Below are 26,946 nucleotides of genomic sequence, written 5' to 3' on the forward strand. Positions count from 1 at the left end.
CTGTGTGTGTGTATGTGTGGATTTAATACAGCAGCTCTGAAGCAAGGAAAAAAACAAGTGTTAGAGGGATTTGGAGTCAAAACACTACCAAAAATGTATAAAAGTTTATTTTATGAATACATTAAACTATTGTGCGCAGCACATACATATAAAAATAGAAGCAATTTCACAAACAATTGATTGGACAGTTCTGTGTTTCTTGCAAATTTACAGTCTCAATTGTGAGTCCATATTGAGTCAGAATATGAGGTATATTTTAGTGAAAAAAAAATAATGTGAGAACTTTGGCACCATTTTACTGTGCAAAATAAAATCTTGGAATTGAAACAGTTAGTGAGGTATACAAAAATTACTCTGCTTTTCCACTGTGTGTGTGTCTGCACCTCTACATGTTTCGGGAAAATTAGATTATTTAAGAACATGATTCAGTTCCAGTCAAGACTGTTTTCTAACGGAGGTGGATTAGGTCTTAAATTATTATGGGATTTGTCTGTGCAAGAAGAAACCTTGAAAATAGGTATCAACTCCACAGGAGAATCCCATGTGCAAAATATGGGCAAGACAGTCTGGTGTGGACCATTCACAGCAATGATTTCAAGGTTTGTAACCCATTTCATGACCCCGCGTTAATGCGCACTGAGATGAGGTATGCTTTGAAAGGGACCACTGCAAGAAGTGTCAATAATAGGTTCCTAATTTGGCCCTGATTTGGGAAACTCCTTTACTTTCATGAGTTTTCTTTATGTAGTCAATATCCATGGAACTATCCTTTCAAAGAAAGTTTTGCTTGAGAGTTTGCCAGGCTACGCCCATATTCTCTCCATAGCTTCCGTATCATGTACGTTCAGCTTACAAATGGTTTGGCTTTTTTTTTTTCCTCTGTGCCAGCTCAACAAATTTATCCTGAGGAGTGTAACATGAGTGGTGGTCTTCCTAAATCCTCCTTCTCCCATGCAGGTGATAATGGCCTGAGGAAGAGGAGTGGAATTTAGCTAATCAAGCATGAGGCAGGACAGGATCAGGCCATTTCCCAGGCAAGTTGTGTAACTTCTTGAACACTGCCACAGTGCATTCTGCTGCCGTGAGCCGCCCCTAGACTGCTTGCACATCTGCAGCGATGTGTCAACACATGCCTTAACTCCTCTCTTGAAAGTAGCCATGCATTCACTTAAGAAGCACCTCTGTCAAAATACTGTATCCAACTAGTCTAAAACTCCTCAACGCTTCAGTACGTCACTATTCGTGCTGGAGGGGTTTCCTGCCACAGTTATCACTCCTGACAATGGCATCTTTCATTGTCGCTTCTGACAACGAAATTGTCAGAATGAAATTCTGGCACGGGGAGACCTTTTTTGGTTTCAATGTTGACTTCAGTGTTGATCTGGCTGGCATTGATATGTCATAAGGAAAAAGCAGTGGTGTAAAGAGTAACTCAGCAGAGTGACTGGTGGGACTTTCCAAATGCCCACCAAAACTGCATCCGCAAGGGTCTGCAGTTTTTAAGAACAAGCTCAGCCCAGCAGGCTACGTCCAAAAAGACTTCTTGTGACCTGGTCTACGGTTTGTTCTTGCTGTTGACCAGTATGTGCAAAATGGAGTCAGTGAGTCTGATTCTCATCTTTTATGCCAGCTATCCCATTACTTGTCAGTACTGGCAACAATAAATTACTCTAGACTGCACTGGTTTAAGAGGGAACAGACTTCATCCTATCCTAAGGACACTGGTTTAAACTGTAATCAGAAACAAACTTTTGTGTCAGCATTTAAACTATGGTTTCTTCTACATCCGTGTACTCTTCCATCCTTCTTCAAACTTAATTTCAAAGACAATTAGGAATATAACACAAGGATACAGGTTGCCAGCTAATGTATTTCAGCACAGGTGTAGTCTTCCTATCTGCACCCTATGGATTCTAGGTAGATGTCTGATATCCTCCAAACTTTTCTCTGACCCACTCTTCCCACTCAAAACATCCTGCTTTTTCTCTTAAAATGCACATTTTTCCAAAGCAAACTTCTGCACACATTGTGGATGAACAAAGTGTGCCAACCTGTCTTCTCTCTACATACTGCAAGACCAGAAAATGAAGAGTAACTCCTTTCCTTCGCCATATCCAGAGTGTCCTGTTCATGTACTGCAAGCAGTATTCAATTCTTTTTTCTCTTCATTTACATTGTGGTCACCACTTACGTTTGAGCAAAATAAATTCAAGTATAAATCACACAAATGTAGCTGGAAAACTGCATCTTGTTCACAAAACAGTTGTCTTGACGGTTTTTCAGAAAGCATGGCTGTAGATACATCCTTGTAGGTGTGCTCTTTGGGCCAAATCTTCTGTAGCTATAAACCGATAATCTTACTAAGCTGGTTTACTCCAACTGAGGATCTGGCCCTGACAGTGTTTTTCATGCATGTCAGAAGGCTCAAATTCATCATGAATAGACACCCCCTGCAAATAGAATGGCATGTCAAGGCTGGACATAACCACATTTTGGCTGGACGTGGGAGATTATCTTGCACTCAGATGTTCACTTCTGCAGCAGCACGGTCCATCTATGCTGAAAATGCTCATGCTCTGACATTGCATTGAATCTTGTTTCAAATTTAGGAGCGTGCCATCAATGCAGGAATCTCAAGGCTTCTGGTAACTGACATTTATAGTGGCTATTGACTTAGGGCCTCTTAAAATACTCTTTCAAAGGCACAGAGAATGTAGCTTCACTAGTGATCTGGAAAAAGGTTGTCAAAATAGTAAGGCAAGGTTACGTGCCATTTGTATGGTTTCTAGGAGAGACTTGGAGAGCATTTCATACAGCTTTCTGTGTTGTCTTTGAAACTGATGCTTTGCAACAGACAGAAATTGGAATTATGACACATATTCCTCTGCCCCAACCCAGGAAGGCATGCTTGTATAACTTTCTTCCTCTGTCCTTCATATCTCAGTGAGGTATGATAGAGAAGAACCAAATATACTTACAGCAATAAATAGAATAGAATTCAAAACAGAGAAGTTTTCTAAAATAACCCTTTGCTGGAAGATTTCGTGAATTTCATACGTTTTATAAAATGCATCCTGCAGACCGGTTCTAGTTCTTAGAGATTAGCAAGGTTCAGCCTAAATGAAATACAGTGCCTTTAAATATTTATGTTCTTTTATGTGTGTACACATAAAAAGGCACCTGGGCATCTAGAGACTGGGATGACTGATTCACTAAAAGTATGTAATTACATAGATACACATCCCATGTCTATATATATACACATGTATTTATATTAAAGATATACAAATCTATATTTGAGGTGGGTCTAAACTAAGCTCACAAAATGCCAAGGGGGTGGCATTCAAAATCCTCAGCTCCAAATACATTTTGCATTTAGGACCCATCTGTGATTTATCCTGTGGCCCTTCCTAAGGGAAATTGATTGTATTTTGCCAACAAGTCTTCATTTTGGCAACAAGTCCACGTGAGGAGACCCTGGAGAATCCCTTCAGAGACAGAGGGGCTCTGGGGGTAGACAGTTTGCTTTGTGTGGAAATGGTTGTGGAATTGGCACCCTAATGATCAAAATAGATTGTGAATTTTATGAGACAGGACACAATGTGTAGAAGGGGAGGTGCAGGCAGATTTTCAGATGGAGTGAACTGCTTGAAGCTCTGGTGAAGCAAAGTCATCTGATGATTTGGCCCATGATATGTAAACAGCTCACTATGAAATTTTATTATCTGAGGTAATTAATGTTAATTAGTAAATAACCTATGATTGATTAGATTGTTATCCACAGCCATTCTATACCTTCCAAATACTTTTTTCTTTTGCACGCCAGCTTGCATTTTCCTCTGTTCAGCACCAAAGGAGGCACACAGCCATGTAAAATTTGTACAGGGTAGAAGAGAAAGCAGCATCGTATTACACATGCTATGTGATGAATCTAGTACAAATATTTTTATCCAAATATACACATACATCTATAGATTTTTTTTCAATGAACTGTATAAATACTTTACCTGGGAGATTATTCCCATGTGCAAAATGAAACAGTTTTTCCTGGGACTTAATCTTCTGCTTTGCTCATGTTCATATTCTCGGTAAAAAGTGGGTCACTGTCATAGCAGGAGAAACCTTGTTTCCTCTCTTCACTCTTCCATGTTTGCTGAGTGCTATGTAAGCACCAGGGTAAGCATTTGATTCATATGCATTGTAGTTATTGGGCAGCAAGGTTTCTTTGAATTTGCACTCATCTTGGAAAACAGGCTAAAGAACAGGAAGGGGGGGGGGGAAGAACAAAGCAGGTACAATAAATATTTCATGAAGACTCAAGTAATTTTTCGTACTAGTATTTTACAGAAGAACTTGTTGCAGTGTGCAACAGGTGGTGCCGCAGTGACTGCATCCAACAATAAATCTCCCTCCTCAGTGCTAATTTGGTGTCAGATGAACTCAGGTGTCAGATGAACTCAGATGCCACCTGTCCAGATAATGGACTGTGTACTTCCTGTGACAGATTAAGTTAATTCATCATAAATCATGGATTTCTTCATTTTATTTGCAAGCAATAATTTCTGTCAACATCATGCCCTTTTGCCCAAATGACGTAGCTTTATTTCACATTCTCCCCTCTGCAAGAGGTCCTGTAATTTATAAAAGAATGATATGCTGGCTGTCAAAATATTCGGTTCTCTTAAAAAGAGCAATGGAGAATTATTTGCTTCAATAAGGTATTTGAATAAAACTGTAGATCAGCACTAAGTCTTTTCTTTTGTTAAATCATTAGTGATATTATATTTAACTGTTAGTGAGATATGCAGCAGGTTCAAAGCTGGGAAAACAGTTTTATTTTTCTTCATGTTGCATCACGTAAATCCAAGGAGAGTAAGTTATCTGGAGGAGGTGCAAGGAGAAACAGGAGACAAATGCAGAGCACTGAGGAAATTATAAGAGAAAGCAGAATAATTCCCTGACATCAGATGTCTGGCACATGAGATACCACCAGTGCCATTCTGTTTGGACATCTTTGTAATAACACCATTAAAGTTTGTAAGAGTTTAACTTAGGGCATTGCATTGTTCAAGGGAAAAACGCACATCTCTTACAGCTTTTAAAAATATCATTGAAAATAAGCAAGAATGGATTGAAACTGGGGAAAAAAAAATCAAAGGGAGCTCTGAAACCCTGCATTTCTTTAGAAAGACCTAGTCAAGCAAAGCAGTTGGGCTTGTGGCACTATTTAGGTGCTTGAAATCAGACATGAACCTTAAAATATCCCACTCTCATTATCTGTGTGAGAAGGAATCAGTCAGATGATTAGTAATGGCTACGGGTCCTTCACAATGTTTGGTATTTTATTAAGCAACTGAAATGCTTTGCTGAAATTACAGCTGTTTCAAAGAAAATGACTTTGTTGTTTCTTGACAAAAAAGATTAATGCAGTCAGTGCCGTTCATTACTTTGAGATGGACTGCTCTTGCCTGTTGCCCAGAACCAGCCTCTTTCAAACGCGCTTCTGCTGAATGTTGAGACTGGAGAGGCCTTGCTCAGGCCTCAGAGATTAAATTGCATTTAGATGGCATGGATGAGGATGATGGTGATGATGTTTCAGTGCGACTTGCCTAGCATTGTTAATAGCTATTATTGTTTTCTCACCCTTTGGGACTGATCTCACAAAACTGGTCCTTAAAATAGCCCCAGGCACATATGTTGACTTTGTAGGGTAGACTTCCTATTTATTCTTCATGGTGTAGTTGTTTTTGGTAGGGGGAGGCATGTGGTCATGATTTTACTAATGGTAGCTAGTATAGATAGCTCTAATTGTATCTCTCCTACACACACCTGTACGCATGCAATCACATACACACACACACACACACACGCACACTTATGGACATACACACACACTTATCTCCTAGGGGTTTTTGCAGAGCACACCTTTTTGCTTTACATACAATGCAATGCCAAAGGGAATCAACAGGGTTCAGTCTTACTAGAACATGTTTGTGGTGCTGAGCCCTTAGGAGAAGCCATCTAATTAATCTGTACTATTTGCAGAATACATTAATTTTCCTAGGGTGCTCCTTGTACAGTCTTATCGGAAAGCTTTAAAATAACAGACCTCTAACAGCCATGCTGCTTGTCGTACTAAATAACACTGGTGACACCAGGCTGGGCAGGCTCCCTATAATTGAAAGGCTATTTTCTCTGCTTGTAATCAGAGATTTCCAGGAGGAAAAAAAAAACCAAAATCTCTGTAGCCTTTGTTTAAACCTTGAAAAATTATTTGCACTTGTACTCACAGTTCCGTATAGCTTCGCCTTGTTGTTCATTGCAATGAAGAGAGCACTTTTCACACCAAACAGGCTAACAACACCTCTCTCTACAGTGGATATTTCAAAGAGACCTAAAAAATAGGAAGTTCAATAGAAGTGTTATTACAGAATTTACAGCTAATCAAGGGCAATTCAGATATAATTGATTTATTTTAAAACCCTCATGAAAACGTGGTATTTTCTTTATTAGAATTATCTCCCCAGACCAGCATAATAAAAACACACAGAGAAAATCTTGTTTTTTCCTACATGCCATAGGATTTTAAAATAATTCTGGAATCATAGTCACATGCTGTATAATCCTTTTGCTCTATCAAACTCTTTTGATCTGTCAAACTCTTGGGCTTTCTAACAAGTAAACTATTTTCATCTGATATGCTATAATTACGGAGTGTTTGTTACTGAGCTTTAGAGAAGCGTGGCTTGCATTTTGAAGTCCCCCATGATATCTTAGCTGCAAAAGATTTTAGCAGCTGCCCTCTACAGGAAATTCAAATCCATAGGGCTAATGCTTTTCTTTTAATCTTGTGGTTACAGAACAACACCCATAAGAACAAGCAAACCAGGAACAGCAAGCCCCTTTCATGACTGAGCGTCCCAAAAGTACTAGTCGGCTAGGATTCAAAAATCATGCTTTGGCACTCTGAGCTCAGCAACAACCTCCCGAATTCAAAAGGCAAATGAGAAGGTGAGGAGTGAGCAAATGCAGCAGAGAGAGAGTTTTCAACCTGGTTTGTCTTTTCTCATCTGTGCAGGAAAGCAGAGTAAAAATAAATTGTATCTAAATTTGTCTAAGCATTTGTGACATGTTTCAGCCTGGAGGGTTCTAATGTTTATTGATCCCAGAGACTTTCAAAAGGCAACAGATGTAGCACAGATTAATAATATCAAGTAATAACATTTGCATTCTATGAAGGGTAATTACTAGAGTTCACAGCAATTAAGTGACATCTATTCTATTTCATTTCTGGATGCAACTCACTGTATTGGTTTTCATTGTGAACTCCGCTTATCCTTCCGTCTGGGAGGATTTGAAGGTGAAACCCGATGCCCACGTTGCAGTAAAGCCTCCGCTGCCTCTTGATTCCTAGCAAATAGTCACTCTCCCAGTTCACATCTGACTTCTCCCCTGACATCCCAGCAATGGACCTGGACAACAGAGATTGCCATCCTCTTTCCAGCAATGTGCCATTAGTTCTGCTTACAGCTGGATGTGTTGAAGCAATCCCAGCTAGAAAACCCAGGAGAACGAAAGCAGGCAACGTCCGGTGAATGCTGGCTTCGCAGGACATAGTGATGAGAAGTCTTTGTGCAGTGGCCATCCGGTTCACCTCCTGGGCACGTGGTCAGAATTAATGGCCCTAAAAATACCGCCCTTCTTGTTTTTCTCCCTTCAGCATGGTGGCAGAGGCTTATTTTTGGAAAGCAAATAGAGATTGCTGACATGAAACTAAAGTCCGATAGCAGTTGGGTTGGAAGCAGAGACAGGCCAGCAGGACTCAAACTGGTGGGGACCATGTTTTGTAGATCCTGCTCTCCGGTGGGCAGCCTCAGTTATATTTGATTGACCCATCTTTATAGTGCGGAGGCTGTCCCTCCCCGCATCATCACTCTGACATCAACAGCTTGCCAAAGGTAAGCCTGCTAGGGCTGTAACACTAACCTGCCGTCCTCCCCGGCTGGCTGAGGTTTGATGAATGCTGTCACCCAAGACTGGAGGCAGGCGTGGGGTTTCATTGGCTGTTGAAAGCAAAGGAGTCAAATTGGTCGGGCAGTCGGAGGCCTCACAGGCGGCTTCCTTATTTAGAGAAGAAGGTGTAAAAACAGTTAGGGACCTCATCAGCGGGCAATGAAAACTTTGCAGTCACTTCCTTGGTGGCACGGTCACCGGGTGTACGTCAGGGCAGCTCAATATTTGGGGAGAATTGGCTTGAAGTGGCCATTGCTCTTTTTGTGCATACCCAGAAAATCCAAGGCACCTTTTACTATAGCCGCCTACGTGTTAACAGCTTGTCTATAAGGAGTGCTCCTGGCTGGTTAACAGAGAGGTAAGCCGTGCTAAAGGCAGAGGAAGCCCTGGGGCTTGCTCCTACTGTTTTTATGCAAGCACATTTCTGCTGCTTGCAGCAGCAATTCTGCTGAGCAGGGCGTGCAGGCTGGAACATTGGTCTTGCAGTTACATGTATCTGGGGACATTGATACGTTCCTAAGTGTTCATGTTTTTCACTGAGGTGACTTCCAAATGATCACATTTATTTGGGGAGGGTGTGTGCCTCTTGCAGGGGTGCAATTGTATTTTTGTTTGCAAGACAAAGGCTTAGGTAATGCATTAAAGAAGAGGAAAAAGGGAAATGGCTACACCTCCCTCCTGTTTCACTGTCTCTTTTCCTCAAGCCCAAATACTGCCTTTTCTTGTAATAATGTATGAGCATCTTAATTTTCCTCTCCTTCCGTTTGCTTAGACTGTCTAACTTGTTTCCCTGCATTTTGCACTGATGCTGTTTCAGCTTCTTTGGAGCTGGACAGATTAGACTTTTATCTTAAGTTAGTTTCATGGGATGTATTAACACGTTAGTGGGACGAAAATGACTGAGATTTATGCAAATATTTTTGCTAATATGTCTGTCACAGCACAGAACTTGCGTCGTCTATGTCATTTGAGACGCCTGCACGTTAATAAGGAGAATACCTGGAAGAGTAATTGAACTGAGCACACCCGGCGTGACATACAGGTTCACATTAACGGGCATGTAATAGGAAGCCTTGGATGCTGCAGACACTCAAGCAGGAGCGAAGGGGAAGTGATGGCAGCCCTGAGGCAGGTGAGCAGTTAGATTCAGTGACGTATGAAATACTGATTATTCTCCTGAGAGAGGCTCAGCTATAAAAAGATTGGGAACCGCTGGACTAGACCCTGGCTTATGCCAGGTGGCATTTCAAAGGCTCTCTGCCTTTGTTGAACCAGCACTCAGTATATCTTCTGCTTTTGCTCGCAATAAAAATCTTCAGACCCTTTTCTCTCCTGCCTTCTACTTCATCTCATTTTTCAGTTATGCAAAGTGCCTATATAATTTTTAGCAAGGAATAATACTAGTATTTTACACTCCCTCAGCATAGCTGCAGTATTTATGAGAGGCCAGCATCGGTGGGAAACAAAGCCCAGGGTCACTGGGACGGACTTATAGGGATGGAGCATTGATTCCCCAGGTTGTCTTATGCTTCAGTTTGAGGACCTGTCCGTTCCCAATGCATGTGACTCCGAGAAACATTGCCTAATCTCAGAGCCATCACTGTCTGTAAAATATGCATTGTAATATTTTCTTTCCCATTGATTTTTTTTTCCCCTAGAGAATGTTTCAAGTGTAATTTTGCAGTTTGTTCATGATCAGTGTCCTAGGAGGAAAATCAGAATACAGTTGTCAATCAGCAGGCAAAACAGTATTTGGTAGTTTCATGGGTTGAGGAAGGAGGGTGTAGAGCTGGCTTTCCATCACTGGCTTTTGATCACCTTTGCATCTTTGTGTCTCCTTTGGCAGGTTTCCCATAGCAAAGCCAAGACACGGGCTAAAAGAGCGTCTCTAACTTGTGCTGGCATATCTGCCACTGCAGATTCCCAACAAGCTGTTCCGATGGTCCAAAAGTCAAATGAACACTTTGTGGGATGCACCCTGCCACATCCTGCTACTGTCGATCCTAGAATGAATACTAGATGATAGTATAAAAAAAATGGGATAAATTCTGCCAAGTCCATGGGATGCATTGTTTTGGCTTTTAGTCAGCCCAGCTGGAAAGTGACTGCTGAGAGCTGTGGTGGGCCAGGGTAGATAGACCAGGGGACAGCCTCCCACCTGCAGTTTCTTGCTGAGCGAGTAGAGCTGACAGCATACTGTATGGAAAGGGTGGCCAGGTTGCTTGCTTGCAAAAATCAGGACTTCTCTTGCTTGATCTGGAAACCAAAATAAATAGCTAAACATTGTGATTTCACTGGGACATCTGGCCTTCATAAGACCAAGAGTCTTTGGCCTAAGACCAAATGGTGTGCAGCTGGGAGATGAAGTGTATGCTGTAGTCTTGTACTGCTCAGCAATTCTTCATTGGAGCTGAAATGAGTCTTGAATCATTCTGTAGTCTGATCTCTGGCCAGCAGGTTGCTGAGTCTCTGTGTATTAGCACAGTGGTCTGAAGATGAACTGTCATGTAAATTCTGGAGCTTCTGATTCAATTAGGCAAGCCTTGTCTCCTTTAAAAGATGTCTCATTCTGGTTAAACTTGTCCTCTTGGCCCATGAAGTAACTGTTTCCAGAAAACACACTGTAACATTTGGTTTTCAGAGAGCATGTTGTCCTGGCTTCATGGGCCCAGGGAAATTTGGAAGGCATCAAGGGAGACACAAATAGCATTTGCAGTAAAATAAATCCTGTGAACTCCAAAATGGTAAAAATTTACTTCAGCAATCAGCCTCTGCTTACTCAAAATCTTAAGACCCAGGATGACAGTGCTTACCACCTAATTAAAGAAAGAAGTTTTCATTGTCAGTATTTTGGTACAATATTAAAATAACCCCCCTTTGGAACACGGCAGTACAGATCCACTTTCAGATAGTCTAGGAAAAGCCATGCAGCTGAGCAGTAACAGGATACGGATGCAGAGCACGTCTTTCAAAAATGCATGATGACTTAGGGTCCTAAGTTCCATTTTCAAATCTCTTAAAAGCCTGTCTCTATTTTAAGGCCTGGAAAGAGCAATGCCTTATTCAAACACAGAAGGACAGACTAAAATTGTTCACCTCGCCTGTGTTGAAGACCCAGCTGGTAGTGGAACAGAGGAGAATGGAGATTTCCAGGTGACAAATCTGACTGTTGTGGCAGGGCAAGTATTGCAGGCTCTGGATAACTTGCATAAAACTCTGTTAGCCCAAGTATGACTGTGGAGCCACATCAGGTCATCTTTAGGCTAACAGGATTTGTTGGCCAGCATGTAGAGATTTGTAACACAAATACTAGGACTATTATGAATGAAGTCCAATCACAGTATGAAAGCAGCAGAAAAAAACAATAGAGCAAGGTTTGCAAGGATGGCCTGTACTGACATCCAAGGATTCGAGTGATAGCCATAAAACTGGTAAATACTGAGGAGTGTGTGGCTGACATCAAGACTAGATTGGATTAGGGCCACAGCATAGATGATTAATCAACAGAAGACCTGAGCTCCGGTAGCAGGAGGATGACAAAAAGGGTTATAGCACACTGCATTTGTTATTCCTCTTCCAGTTATCCAACAGAGAGGGCAGATCTGTAGCCATACAGATACCCAAAATGAATAAAGACGACAATGGACAGCAACCTTGCCTAAGACTCTTGGAGGCTGAAGCAAGCTTCTGAAGCAAAAATATCACCTCATTACAACTGCTGATTCCTAAAGCATATAAAAGACCTGTTCAAACCTAGTTTGTCATCACCAGTCAAAAGGAACCTAAGGTACGTAGTGAAGACTTAACAGGGAGCATTCCTCATCCTCCATGTCCACACAGGCCACTTGGGCGCATGAATTTTGGTGCATGTGCATACATGGGTAAGAGAGTGGGCAAGTTAAACAGCTTAGAAAGTAATTTAAAATAATTATCTTCCCATTCTGCCACAAGGGCTGTCACTGAGTTTTCGCATGTTAATTTCCTACAGGCAGGCACAAACGACAGAACATATTCCTGATATTTTTTTGGAGGGAAGAGGGGGAAAAAAAAGCTAGCTTGCTTGGAAAAAATCTTGGTTTATCCCTTATTCATGCTAAATTCATATTCCGAAAAGGGTACGTCAAGCACAGATGTATCAAACATACCCATCTTTTTCTCCTGAGGAGTTACCACAGAAGCTAGTTCATAGGGACACAGAGTAACTTTGCTGTGTTTGCACACAGACAGGGTTACGGGCAAATCTTGCTCTTAATGACACGACCACAAATTCCTTCTTGTAGCAGAGTTGTTCTCAATATACCATGACTTAACAGAGCAGAACTTGCATTCTTTATCTTTACCCTTTTCTGCACAAGATCTGTCCTAGGCTTATGCCTGTTTAAAGCTTGGCATAGAAACACAGAGGGAGGTAGCCTTCTGGGAAAGGAAATTGTGTTTCAACTTTTCTTCTATTCTAGGTTCTGGGAGAGGAAGGTATCCCACATAGCCTGCAGAAGCAGTTGGCGTTGAGTTGGAAGGGGAACAGCCAAAGATGCTGGTGATTACACTGACTCCCCTGTGGAGCTCTTGCCAGTGCGGGTTGAAGGAGATTTGGAGATTTGGAGCTCTCTGGAAGCGCAAAAAAAATCCTTCTGTGGTGCAGAGCTCTCAGTGAGAGATGTATTTTAGTGCAGCTGACTTTCTGGTCCTTCTCCATCCGTGGCACAATAAAATCTCCCCAAGAACAGTTTTGAGGTGGCCATGTCTGCCTCCAAATATCTTATAGAGATTGAAATGACTGTCATAAGACAGAGTGGTGACTCCATGGCGAACTCGTGGGTTCCCAAGCTGGTGTTCTGCACACCAGCCCACACTGCCTCTCTCATCACCTCCTCAGCTGTTCCCACTCCGCAAGGACAGGCAGTTCGAGGGCAAAATGCTGAGCTTAAAAAAAAGATGTGACAGCCGCCAGCCCCCACAGGGATCTGTTCAGTGTTATTTATTAGAAGAGTGGAATGACATGGAACGTGTTTAATTTGGTTTTAGTTTGTTACGTGTATGGTTTTCTCATTACAGCAGGAACAGGGACACTGCAGGAACAGGGATGCTAAATGTCCCATTTAGTTAGCATTATTAATAGCAAAGAAAAAATAACTTGCTTTTGTTGTTGGTGATGATGAGGTTTTATTCAAGAGGCCAACTGGCTAGATCTCTGGGTGATTCCTGACTATGGAAGCCTTTCAGATGATTTGCTGTAATCCAGTATAGAAGGTTAAAGCCAATTTCTGCCATTTGCCAGGTAACTGTGTCTTCCTTGTGTTGTGTACTATTAGCTCAGTTGAGGACTTTCTTTTGCATGTCCGTTCTTCGTCTGTTGGTCTGGATCCGTCCTCAAATTTCAGAGCCGAAGTCTGAGTCCTGGGCCTTTTGTGCAGTCATCTGAACTCTTTCCTGGTTTTGTCAAGTTTTTTTCCTGCAGGGCGGGCAACACTGAGGGTCTAAAGCTTGTAATCCAGCTTTGATAGCCATTGTGATTTGCTGTTTAATTTCCATAGAAAGGATCCTGTCTCTGACATCTCCTCCTGTCCTCTTCCCCCACCCTCTTCCCATTCCCCCTGCTGTGTTGGTGGGGGAAGAGAAGGTGGGAAGATGCTGGGTGGGTAGATACTGCATCTCTGAGTCCTGACCGCAGCTTGTAGACTAAGCCCCCTAGGGCTACCTAGCTAGCAGGAGTTCAGGGACACAAGTCTCACCAGCCATGTCCCAAAAGCTGGGTCATGCTCTGAATACTTTGTGGAACCAGAGCAAGAAAAATAGATTCTCCAAATCCTTTATGTTTCTGAAATTAAATTGCAGGAGCCATGGGACTCCAGCTCCCTGTTTCTGCCCCTGTCATACCCATGGCAGATTTCACAGACTCAGCCTCATCCTGCCCATTGCAGACATACCTTGTTTCTTCCTTGGGTGTTTCATTTATTTGGTTTCAACATTATTCTGCAATGTGCCCATCATGGTATTACGTGTGCAAAAAGAGCAACCATGTAGTAACTCATACAGGGAGGAAATTTAGACTGTCAATGATATTACTGAAGAACTCATCATGTCTTCTCCTGCCCTTCCCCATTAATCTTATCTCTGATTCCTTAACTCCCTGAGTAACTAGTGAGTCAGAGTCACAGAAAGATTTACATTAGAAGGGTCCTGGGGAGTTCATCAAGTCAACCTCCTGCTCCAAGCAGTGCTAACTCCAAAGCAAGAGCAGGTTGGCCAGTCAAATCCTTAACCTCATCAGGCAGCAGCAACAGGGCTGCTCCACAAGGGAAGGCAAGCCAGCAGCTGAGGGTGACAGCATGGGCAGGGGCAGTGCCTTCAGCCAGGGCACAGTCCCAGGTCCTCACCAGTACCCAAACTGGGTGAGCAGAGCAGGGGTGCTGATACTAAGAGGTCCCATCGACAGGCCACTGCTCAGCACACAAAGGCAAGGTAATAAGTCAGTTCCCAGGTCAAACCAGGAAATCCAAACAACGGCACAGGAGCCCTTGGCAACCAGACTGGGAGCAGAAACACCTATGCTGTAGCTTAGGCCAGGACTGAAGGTGCAGCCCCGAGCTTAAAGGGAGCTCCTGGAGCAATGGGCAGAGGGTGCAGTTTGGAGGACGTAGGTGGGGCTGTACGGAGCAATTACAGTCACCTGGTGCACTCAGGGCTCTGAAAAAGTATCCTCAAAGACAGGAGATTCCCTACCTTCTCTGGCTGCCCATTCCAGCGCTGCACCACTCTTAAGGGTAAACGTTTTTTCCTTATAGAACTTTGTCCTTAAAATTGTCCAAAAGATTTGATGTTCTGCTTTCAGTCCCTGGGAGCATAAATCATACAGCTGTCAGCTTGAACTTTTCAATGGCTCCCAAATGTCATTTTAGCTTAAAGATGGAGCTGGTGTTTTCCTTTCATGTTGCTCTTTATGTGAACTTCTATAAATAGGCAAGCGAGAGAGGGAAGGTAAGAGAGTTTTATTTCTTTGTTTTTTAGTATAAATAAGTTGATTCCCAGGACTGATTAAAAGGGACCTGAGTTTAAACTGGAGCTATAAGAGTAACAGTGGATTTTTCATTCCCTCTTTGAAAATGTGCATATAAAATTATATCCTGTTCTCATCACCAGAGTCTAGTAAAGCTGTAGGCTGCATTCTCAGAAAGTTACCTAGATGGATGGCTAAAGCTCAGTTAGCCACCAGAAATTAATCCAAAGAGAAAGTTCACTGGCTAAATGAAGAATGGGGCCATTTCAGAAGTGATCTACATTCTGGTCAGGTTTGCAGGCTAAAGCAAACAGCATGAGTTTTCATATACAAATGCAATAATTCACGTTTTGTTCCTGTAGCTTGTTTTCCGAATAGGGGTGAAGAGAGCAGGGTAATTTTTAGCTCCTCAACAGCAGGGCAAGTAATACAGCAAAGGGTGCTCAAGCTATGCCACAGCGTATTGAGGAACTCAAAATTTGTATAGACCTTAGAAAGGACCGGAATGCAAGACAGGTGAGCTGTTCCAGGCAATATAACTGATAAAACTTAGTTCTGCAAAGAAAGATTAAGGGAAAAAGTCTGTCCAGGAAATGGAGAAAAAGGAAGAATAGCAAAACCACATCATTTTGAGACAGAAAGGTGATAATGTGATATTCAAAGATACCAAAAGAGACTGGAAGGAATTTTGCAGGAATTTTGCAGGCATATGTGTGGAAATTTATCTTGGAAACTGTGAGGAGCGCATCAGATCTGCAGGGGCATACAGGAAAAAAATAGAAGTGCTTAAAGTACAGAACAAACACTAAAAAACATTAGGAGAATAGACAGCTATTAAGTATTGTGGCTTATGTCATCAAGGACCAAAGATATGTGGCAGGTGGCTGGGATCAACCAGTGCCTAACTTTTAGCAAGTTGAACTTTGGGAGTCTGTGGTCGTTGGCTCCTGTGGAACCTGGGACTGTTCACACACTCAAAATTAGGCACATGCTGCTGCAGATTGCTGAACTGGCCTGACTTACAGCAGTAAAGATAGGCACATGTAGAAGTAGTTTTAAGATTAGAGCATTAAGGAGCAGAGGGTGTAAAATAAGCGGAGTTAGTGAACCCCTTTTTGGTATCAGTATTAGAGAAGAGGTGAAGGAGACAAGACAGCCTATATCTCGGTGCAATAACAGGATTAGTAAAGAGATTATAAAAAGAAACTTGGAAAAGCTGAAATATGGAATTCAAAAAGTGGAACTGAACCTGGGCATTCTATGAGCTCTGGTCATTCTCTGAGATCTGTACAGTTCCTGTGGAAAGCTGTTAGAGTTGCGCCCCGTTGTCTTCTTCTGTGCTTGAAGAAGGGATACATTTATGACATACCTGCAGCATTCAAATTTTGTGAATTCTCCACAGAAGGATGACAGAATAAATTGCCTGATGATATCCAGGACCTTATTCAAAAGGCATCTTTCTGAGACAAAAGAAAATATTTTTTCTTTGCTAGGAGGCTAAAGCTCTAAAATACTACAAATAGCTTAGCAATACCTTGATCCTTGTAAGTTGCTGAGAGCACCTTCAGCCTTTCCTTGAACATCTTCAATGTCCTGCAGCCCACTGTGCATCCTAGTGGCTCTCCACTGGACTCGCTTCTATTTGTTGATCTCTCTCTTATGCTGGGATGCCCAAAACTGGACATAGCGTGGCCTCACCAGATGTGGCCTCACCAGTGCCAGCTACGGGGAAATAATTTCTTCCCTCGACCCTCGACCTCCCGGCTACCTTCTTGCTAATGCAGCCCAATATGTGGTTGGCCTTCCTCACCAGAACTACTGGTTTAGGTTCAGCTCGCTCTCCACCAGGATCCCCAGACTCTTCTGAAAGCAAAGCTACTCCCCCACCAGTCAGCGCACAGCCTGTACTATTGTCAGAATAATGTCTTCCCAGGGCCAGGGCTTTGCATTTGTTAATGCCAGACTGCATGAGAGCCTTGTCAAGCCATGCCTCCAGCTTTTCGGGGTCCAGCTGGATGCCAGCCCTACCCTCATTGTATCAGCTTTTCCTACAATTTGTTGTTGCTAACTGCAAACTTGCTGAGTCAGTGAAAATAAACTAATCTGGTGCTAGTGATGGATTCTTCCTCAAATGCCTACTACATCTATGCAACATGTTGTTTCCACTCTCCAAATTATTATTTATTGTGATTTTGTACTATGTGGTCATCCCACATAGTACCCATAGTAAAAAACAGTATAAAAAAAGGGGTTCGGTTTTAAGTAGGCCAGAAAAGGCCTCGTTCTTTAACCTCGTATTTTTAAGACCCTCTTTTTAATCTATGTAGGATTCTAGATGTTTTGCTACTAATCCATGACTGTACAATACAGTTAGACTGACTGAAGCTTCATCCCAAGGCACCACCCAAAGACAAGGTGAGGTCAGTAAACCCAGTTTTAATCTGGTTGATTACAGTCATCATTGGGTAATATTTTTAAAGCCTGCAAGTCCTATTTTCAGCAAGGAACCCACCTCTCTGTGTCAAAATATCCTCTGCTGCCAGTGCATCGAGGGGTCCTCAATACTAGTGCCATTTTTCACACTGGAGTCTGGGAGCTGTTGAAGAGCTGGCTGTGAGTAACTAGAACATCAGTGCCCTCTCTCCAAACATCATGCAGGTTTGCAAGTTTCTCTGGTTCAAGACTGCATCCTTCCTTGCCTTGAAATGATAATTTCTGATACTTACTCTGATATAAAAGTAGCAAATCTGAGCAGAAAAGAAACTCTTTGTATTTAAGACTGCAACCACCTTGTTATTTCTTCGTCAGGAACCACAATGTATGGTATTTGTTGTGATGGCTTTTAACATATGGAAGATCAAGATCAGATTCCTAAAATATTCTGAAAACCAGTTATAGCTTTAACAGTGACTGTGGTTAAATATAAAACCCAAGTAATTTGTTCTATTAAAAAGTCAGAGTCTTATTTTTATCAAGTGATGTTATGAGGGCATATTCTAAATCAGCCAAAAGCTCTTGTAGCAATAAGAGCTTCACTTCTGCAATTTTTAACAGCCCAATTAAGTTGGTGTGACTTCTTTGTGCATTTTGTTAGCACAGAATTCTTTCTCTGACACTGACCAGATCAGGCAGACTCTAGAAGATTTGAAGAAGACACAGGCAAGGAAAATGCAAGAGCTGAATAATAACTTTGAGTTTATTTTTCACCCGCAAAGATGAGTCTCATTTGGACAGGGTCAAGTTGTGATGGGCATGCAGGACTAAGAAGTAAAAACACATTTCATATGCATGGGCCCAGTGCACTTCTCCATATGCATGGGCCCAGTTTAAGATTAAGCTGCTAATGATGATATGCAACTATTCCAAGCATCCTTCAACCAGAATGTGTATTCCATGCAGGATTAAAGAATAGTTTGTCTGATGCACACTAGACAGGCGGTATGGAGCAGGGTCAAGGCAAGCATGTAGCAGAGCTCTGAAATTTCCTTTTTGATCAAGCAAGTAGGGAGCATATGTTCGCAGCTGGAATGTGTGCTCAACTTACTTTAGTGGAGTTTCAGCACTGACCTTTTGCTGCATTCCTTCAGCAGCAGTAAAATGGTTCTGCTTAAGTAAACTGACATATACCACGTGCAAACCCAGCTGTCTTCTCCAGCCCACCATTTCTCCTACTGTTACAAAAAGCCTGAAGGCATGGGAATGCTGTAATTTAATGTGTAACAAATAATCTCTCATGAAAATAATGTTGTGAAAAATAATGGTGCTCATGGCACAATAAAATCCACCTTGAGAAACCAGTTTAAATACTGGCCACAGGAGTGCATGTTAATGGGTCCTGGATTGTTGTACTTTATTAGTCTGGTTGACACAAACACAGGAGATTAAAGCCTCTTACACCATCGCCTGCTGAATCCTGTTGCCATCTCCAGCTTGACCCATCCTTACCTCTCTTTGGTTGCTTTGTGTTTGCCGCCTTTGTTCTTATTCTGCTTTGTTTTTCTAAGTGTCTGGCAGGTCTGGCCTGACTCCACAGTAAAAATTAAGATGGTTTGTGCAACAAGTAGGTGATCCAGCAGGCAGTTATTACTGGGTAGAATGCTTCTTTACAGAGCTACTCGTGATAGCAAGCTCTGCCATCGGTGCGAGCAGACCACAGGGAAACAGCCAGATTGTGCCTTTATAGTGTGGCATTGCACTGCGTGGAGACCAAGGCTTTCCCAGATGGTTTGTGATTCCAGTACCCTTATTTATGAGATGCGTTAAACTTCAGACACGTGGGCTCAGCTTTCTGAAAGCGCTGAATATCCCCCATCTGAAAGTCAACCTGCTTAAGCTGCCTTAGTTTAGATACTCAAAAATGAAGACTCTGTTTGGTGTTTGAACAGCCAGGAGAGAGCTTTCCTTTATGTGCGTGGCCTGAGCTTCCCAAAAGTCACAACTGAATCCATCTTTCCCCATAAAAATGCAGAAAAGAATACACAGATTACATGGATCCAGCCTGTATTATATACAGCCTGCACTGCCGCATTCTTGACGCCTTTAGGGGGGGAAGATGAAAACCCCAGTGAATGGGAAGGGCAGTCAGGAAAGATTCAAAGGCTCTTTTTTTTTTTAATCCTCTCACAGGAATCAGGGTGCTGTCTCCACTGCCCTGCTCAAATAAATACCTCAGCCTTGATCGAGTTTTCTTCCCACTGCCATGACATCAGCTGAAAGATTATCACCTACTGCTCCTCGTTGCTGCTGCCTTTCACTCAGACGGAGGTGAGTCAGTTTAAACAGGGCAACCAAGAAGTTCTTCTGACCCACTGCATTTTGCCTACAGGGGCTCAGGGAGCATTTTGGGGAGCGTTTCACCCAGTGGAGGTGGCAATCTTCAGCAGCGAGGGAGTCAGCCAGGGTGACCAGCTGCAGGCAGTTACCCTCTCAGCGGGCAGAGCTGCAGCCGAAGAACAAGGAGGGTCCAGAGCTCCTCCAGTTTTCCAGCCTCCCTCGGTAAAGCCCCCTTCCCGCTCCCGATGCGTTCGCTCCCGCGCACGTGCTCAGCACTGTAGCACTTCACTTGCCGCGGGCTGAACCCAGAGCCCTCTCAGGCTGCCGGGCAGCAGCAGAGGAGCGTTAGTCACCGGGGATGACAGCAGCCTATGGAAGCACCCTCTACTGTAGTCGTAAGGGAATACTAAAGGGTGCCTGCAAAGGCCACCGGATTCAAGCCCTTTTTTCAGGTCTGGATTTGTAACCCCAAACCCTTTTTTAAGGTTAGGCACCGAAAAGGAAGGCAGGTCAGCCTGCTTTTTTTCTGCCATGGCAGGGATGTCCTATATTTGTATATATTTACCAGTACATAAGACTGTATCAATCTCTTTGAAGTAGGAAACTCAGTTTACAGGCCCACTTTGGCCTGATGATGTTCAAATCCAGCTGTCTCCTGAGAATGGCTTGACCGTCAAGGGAAAAGAGTGTGTTAAGAAGCCAGGCTTGGCTGGAATAAGGGATGAATGAGATACAAACCACCACTCTTAGCACATGTCCCAGAAGCTAGGGAACATACGGATGGGGCATGTGTCCTCACTGAATGGCAGACGTGTTACCTGTCTATCTGAAAGCCTTGTGTGAAGTTTAGTCCATACACTCAAAAAGACACCTAACCTGGGTTGGAAGCATTACTGAATGCTGAGGCCATTGTGGATAGAAGTAGACTTAGGAATGACACCCTTGACTGTGAACTCAGCCACGAAGATAACTCCCTATTGTCATAAAATCTCATTAAAGAGGTACTTAGATATGAGCATAACTTTAAGTCTGTGTACACTTGATATGTCTACAGTTAGACAAATACTTGTTTTCTGAATTAGTTCTGCAACGTTGTAGTCTTAAGTAAATCGGTTCTCCACCTTGATTTTGCATTTTGTATATACGGTGGGTCTGATTTATTTTATCTGTGGGACAGATGAGCTATAAGTTCTCCAACAGCACAAAAAGATGTCAGAGCTTTTGGGAGTCGGAGGATTCCAGAGTGCTGGGGGTTGCCAAATCCAGCCGAGGCTGCCACAGCCCCATACACCCAGGTCCAGACGGTAGCAAGGCTGAGCATGTGTTCTTAGTAGCCACACATATACACCATACATACATACATACATATCTATGTAGCTGGTCCTACAGATCAACACAGGCAGACAACATGGCGCTCAACCAAATGCAAACAGTGCCAATGCCCTCATCCTGGTACCTTCCCTGACTGATCGGGGTGAAAGCCCATTAGTGGAAAATATGTGTGCATGTATGTATGTTTACATACATATATACATACATATACACATATACGTATATGTTATATGTATCCCTCCAGTAGCTGATGTGCTTTTAGACACTCATTCTATCCAGTAACTTCCCCCCATCTTCAATCTCCCCTGTTGCTGGCACTTGGACATATGAGCCCCTGAGTCCTGCAGACCTCCTCGCACACCTACACATGCCCTATGGATCCCCCCTATAAGTGGACTGAGATGTTGAGTGTCTCCATTATCTGGCCCCTGGATCCCTGGACTCCCCAGCACCTTATGCACAGATGAACACAAACAGGTCTCTCCACCAGCCTTCCCAGGAGCTGACCCCCAGACACCACGTCCCTCTAGTAGCTGACTCTCAGACCCCCTGGTTGTTTATGGCCACTGCAATACCTGGCTGGCAAGCCTTTTCCTTCTTGTGGGTAGTCCAGCGTGATATTCACGAGCAAGCACACACACTGACACCCACACCCACACAACAGGCACACTCTCCAGTCTCCCCAGTTGCTGGCACCTCAGACTCACGGCCCCTTTTGACCCAGGGGCCCCTCGCCAGTGGCTGGCACTCAGACCTCCATACACACAGGTGCACACAGAATAGAGAGCCCCTCACCCAGGAAAACAGTCAGGAACGAGACTTTAATAAGAAGACAGGAGAGACTGCAGTGATCAGGCGCAGGGCATGGCCAGACAAGTGTGCTGACCAGCAACCTGTTTACGTGCAACTGTCCCCTTTTCACCCCTTATCCCTCTGTTTTTCCACACTTGTTCCTCCCCAGTCCACCTTGATCCCTCCCTCCCCACCTCTGGTCCTTCCCCTAAACATCCCGTAATATGTCTTGTGCAATCCCAAAATGTTTTTTCTCCAGCATGCCCTACTGAGTCCCACACCCCTGTAGGCAGTAACCCCCCTCAGTCTGAAAGGCGATGGGGAGAGAGCCTCGCCAGCTGACTCACCTGGTGGGTCTCACACCCAGACAATGGGGCTGATTGTCCTCGTCGATAAATACCTACTTACTGTAAAATAAATACGGGGAGAAGAAAAGCTAGAAAATGTTGTTGTCTGCTTTCAGCAAATTATTTCCCACTGTAAGCAAAAGTAAGATATACTGTTGTCTGAAGTGAGGTGTACACAGATAAAGAATCAACATGACTGAAAGCCCCTTCCTTTAAACTCTTTATATATGAATACCCTTAATGAGCTTTGCACATCCCAAAGACTTTTTAAAAATTAACACGGTCCCTTTAATTGCAATATAGGCGTGAGATCATGCTATCATAGAAATGTTGGTTGGAAGGGACCTCTGGAAGTCATCTAGTCTAACCTCGCACTTGAAGTGGGACTCTTGCCAACTCTAGAAAAGTTCAAGCCATGGCTGACCTTCATGCCGTATTTCCAGCCATTGAGAGATATCCATCTAACTTAACATATGATGATTACTATAGGGCTAAGAATAATTCTCTGACTAGGGTGATCTTTTGAATACACTGGATGGTATCTGATTCAATTTATTGCAAAGACCTTTTGCAATGGATTTTTCTCTTTCTTTCTTTCTTTGTGTCTGTCTTTCTATTTTTTTTTAACTGCAAGTTAAATGTTCAGAGCTTTCCTTTTTTCTGCAAGGGACCAGATCTTACGAAAACATAAGCACCTGAACAGCATTACTGATGTGAATGAAATGTGTAAGGGTCTATTAATTTGTTTCCTTTTACACGACCTACACTTATACACTGCTAACAAGGGGGCTTTGGAAAGTATATGTTTGCATGGTGAGCAGCTGCATATATTATTACTGGAAAACCATCTGCCCACTGGTGGCTTAAGTATATTATGACACTTATCCAGCACTCTTGTACTGTGTATCTCAATTTTGCAAGGGTGGGTTTCATAACCCATGGTTTTCAAATGAAGTAGTTGAAAGGGGATATCTTGGCTAAAGATGCCATGAGGCATTGGTGACCCGAGGAAGTGAGTCTGGTTCTTCTGATGCCCAGTCTGGATTTTGAGCCTTTAGATCTGGCTGCTAGACAATCTTTTGTTTAGAAGACTTGCAAAGATTTGATGTCTTGCTCATTTTGCACACATTCATCTTCTTATTTAACCATTACATACTGCTAGAGATATGCTGGGAAGTAAAATCTTGGGCCTGCTGCAGCCAATAGCAAAACTCCCACAAAGTTCAGTAGGGCCAGTATTTAACATTACTTTGTTGTGAAAAGCCCTGAATTTGGCTTAGGCATGCAACTGAGTGGAGAAGACTGATTGGAAAGTCAGCCTGTATGATGGCATCCAGCAAAGATTCGTCGCATGAAGGTTTTGTGCTTTAGTTTTTCAAATTCTGTAGTTTCAGTGTAAACAGCCTTGATGGTACTCTTTACAGAGCAAAGAAATTTAAACAGATGGGCAGAGATTTTCTAGGAAAAGTCTGGAAAGATTAATCTCTGGCTTCATCACTTAATGCATCACATTAAGTAAAAGTTACCTGAAAGTATTCCCTTAGCGTTGGTTTGAGTCATCCTCTTGAACATAGTATTTTATTTTTACCTGCATTATTCAGTTGATCAGTGTAGGATTTTCTTGTCTTCACTATGTTTTTTTACTTTTTGAGGGGGAAAAGTCTGTTAAATTCCCCTAGATAGTATTTTACTTTTGTGAGAATTAAGACAGGCTCATGAACTGAACTGTAGTTAATATGATAGCTCAGAGATAACAGTCATGGCAGAACAACTGAGCCATTCCAGTTCAAATTCTGCTGTTTTCAGGGAGAGAGAGAGTGGCTGCTTACATGCATTGGTCTGGCTGGAAGACCCTTGTAATGGTCTTTTTTCTGGTATGGAACTGCAGTTATAAAAAATTAGCTTCAATTGACCTGTGCATGCTGGTATTTTCTTCTGAGGCCTTATCAGGGTTTGGGCATGTTACTTACCCCACCGCAGACCATGATGGTCTGAACATCCGTGATTGCTGGTGCTTTTGGCTACAGAGGCATAAAAGACCAAGGTTGTGAGGAAAGTCTGGCCAGACCGAAATCCATTTAATAATAAAGGGATCAAATCTCCTAGGATTTGATCCAGGGATCTCCAGTGCTCTCTAGTCACTGGCTTTTCATTTTCACTAATTCCATTAACCTTTGAGTTAGGACTTGGGTGTCCTGGAGTATGTAATGGGCTCTGTTCTCACAGAACTTGTCCTGCAAATAGTGAATGAAACATTAAAAACAACCAACCAACCACACAAAAGCAATCAGCAAGCTTCCTTTCTGCTCAGGGTGCCTGTGGTGGGGTTGACGCAAACCTAAGGCTGGAAAGAAAGCTACGGGCACGAGGAGTGGCCTCTGTGTTTCACAGGGAGGAAGGTTGCTCCCATCTCCGCGTGACAGAACATCCCGTCCACTATCCAGGTGATTTTTAACACCCAGGTGATTTTAAATTATTTTAACTTTTCTATATCCTGATAATGTTCCCAGTCAATAAAGTTTTCCTGATCAATTACATTTGATCTCTTCATAATTTATCCTACCATAATCTGGCCTACAGTTTGTAGTTTTAGTGCTAACAACAAAAACTCTCCAAGCCTGCTGCCTGTCTTCTGTGCGACTGTCAACCATATATCATTCAATCACTTAAGTTCTTTAATTTTTAAATCAACTTAGTAGAATAAATTTTTCGATCCAATGACAGAACTTTTAGAAGAACTAGATAATTTGAAAGACAGGGAGTTTAAGTTTCTTGCCTGTTGGGTACCTCAGAGTGAGGCAGCTAATTCCCATTAAGGCTACGGTAATCAGAACACAAAGCTTTGCCTTCTGTACTGCCGTGGTCACTCGTGTGCCACATGCCATGGGCTGAACATCCAGAGTTCTTATGCCACTCGTGTTGAGTGCTACATCCATCACTCAGCTTTGCCTGCACATTGTCGTCTCTGTTGGGACTCATGATAACTGCCAGCTACCAGGTGATTCAGAAACACAACGAACAGGAAATGTGTTATGGGGAAACTCTGCCTTCCTTGAGGACTACAGAGTGCGTCCATTATTAAAGGCAGAACCGAAGAAGCAGTGGCCCGATCTGCACAGCAAATTCCATCTACTGAAACAGCAGAAACTGGCACTAGTAAAAGCATCTGCACCAAGGAAAGCACAATACCCTTCCCTGTTAGGCAGCACTTCCCTGAATTATTTTGAAGATTTAGAAATCAAGTGAACCTCGGAAAGATGGAGCAATTGCCAACAAGGTATTTTTATCTGCAGTTCATATTTCTTAACAGGAAGGCTCCATAAACAGAGCTGAGCAGGACTAGCTATCAACGCAAGAGTGGTGTGTACCGTTTTGCATGTAGTAACATCAGCTTGCAAGACTTGCCCATAATTTATGGACTGCTTGAAAGAACGAACCACTTCCATGGGCAGGGAGAATTGCCCGAAATGGCTAAAAACATATCCAAGATAACAACTGGTGGTCAGGCAGCGGTTTCCAAACAACTACTCAACAGAAGCACTCACATCCTCTTGTGTAGCTGGTCAAGCTTGAGGCCAAGCTCCCGTCACTGACCCACTGCAATTTCCACCTTTTATTGGTGAGCGAGGAAAGATTCATTTCTCAAAAAAGGAGGCTTGGCTGGCTTGCACTGGTAGGATTTCCGCTGCGGAAATAGGCGTGCAGAAGACTGATAACGTGGATGCTGCACACACGAGGAGTGGCGGAAGGAAGCAGGCCCCTGTTTGTGGAGCGATGCTATTTCTGCCGGGATTTAAAAGTGTTCTTTGGAACAAAGTTGAAACTGTCACTATAAATGACTTGCATGAGTGAGTACAGAGCATTTTGGAGGATTATAATTTATGCCCGGCAGGAGCTGTTATGGTTCAGTTTAAGGCACTTAAAATAAGACTTTTGGGAGACAACCAAACCAGCTTCAACTCTGGTAACTTCCCAGTTCAAGTCACTCCTAAATTTATATGTACAGGGTCTGTTCCTGCATGGAGACAAGGGCCTTGAACCCCTGTTGAAACCACTAGGTCTCAAAGATGCTCTGATGGTATTTGGCACTGTTATAAATGAACCAATGCCCATTAGGACAGAGCTGACAATGTCATGTAGCATGTGACTCTCTATACCTCTTATCCAAACCTGAATTAATTTAACTAAAGGATTTCTTCCCCAAAGGTTTTGTCTTTCACAGAAACTATGTCTTGAAGGGATGGAGAGCTTTTCTCCATGGCATGCTCCTTCGTGCAGATTTAAAACCGATCAACGTATTAAGCCAACTGGGAACAAACCACATCTGTCTGGATCCAGATGGTCGTCCATGTGCTTCCCAAAGATGGAACAGCAGGAGGGAGAAATCAATCTGTTTCCGCTGAGCAATCAGAAAGGCAGACATGAAGCCCTGTCTTGCCATCTCCCAGGCAGCTTAAGACTACTGTATAACACAAAGGCATAGCTGTATCCTCCTGTCATTTTGTAAATGACACAGTGGAAATCTCTCCATTCTCAGAGAAATTTTTGTACGTTATGAGATTGATTTCTAAGTTTTTAGAAATACTGCTTCTCTAATTCTTACATATTTTTCTTTGCTCAGTTTTATCTCTGTTAGTTAAGTTAAACCCTTTCTTGGAACATGCAATACAAACCTGCCTCCTCTTTAATCTT

The 26,946-nt window shown here is 42.8% G+C and overlaps 1 protein-coding gene across 1 annotated transcript; it reads right to left on the reverse strand.

Annotated features, from left to right (window-relative positions):
* Nucleotides 1-4,077: 4,077 nt before the first annotated feature.
* On the reverse strand, nt 4,078-7,645 carry FGF6 (fibroblast growth factor 6). Its single transcript, XM_075166606.1, has 3 exons — nt 7,306-7,645; nt 6,291-6,394; nt 4,078-4,254 (listed from the first exon to the last, which is right to left on the reverse strand). Exons 1-3 carry the CDS (start codon nt 7,643-7,645, stop codon nt 4,078-4,080), a joined length of 621 nt encoding a protein of 206 aa, XP_075022707.1.
* Between the last annotated feature and the right edge of the window lie 19,301 nt (nt 7,646-26,946).

The sequence above is a fragment of the Calonectris borealis genome, chromosome 1 (assembly GCF_964195595.1).
Source record: "Calonectris borealis chromosome 1, bCalBor7.hap1.2, whole genome shotgun sequence".
Lineage (NCBI taxonomy): Eukaryota > Metazoa > Chordata > Aves > Procellariiformes > Procellariidae > Calonectris > Calonectris borealis.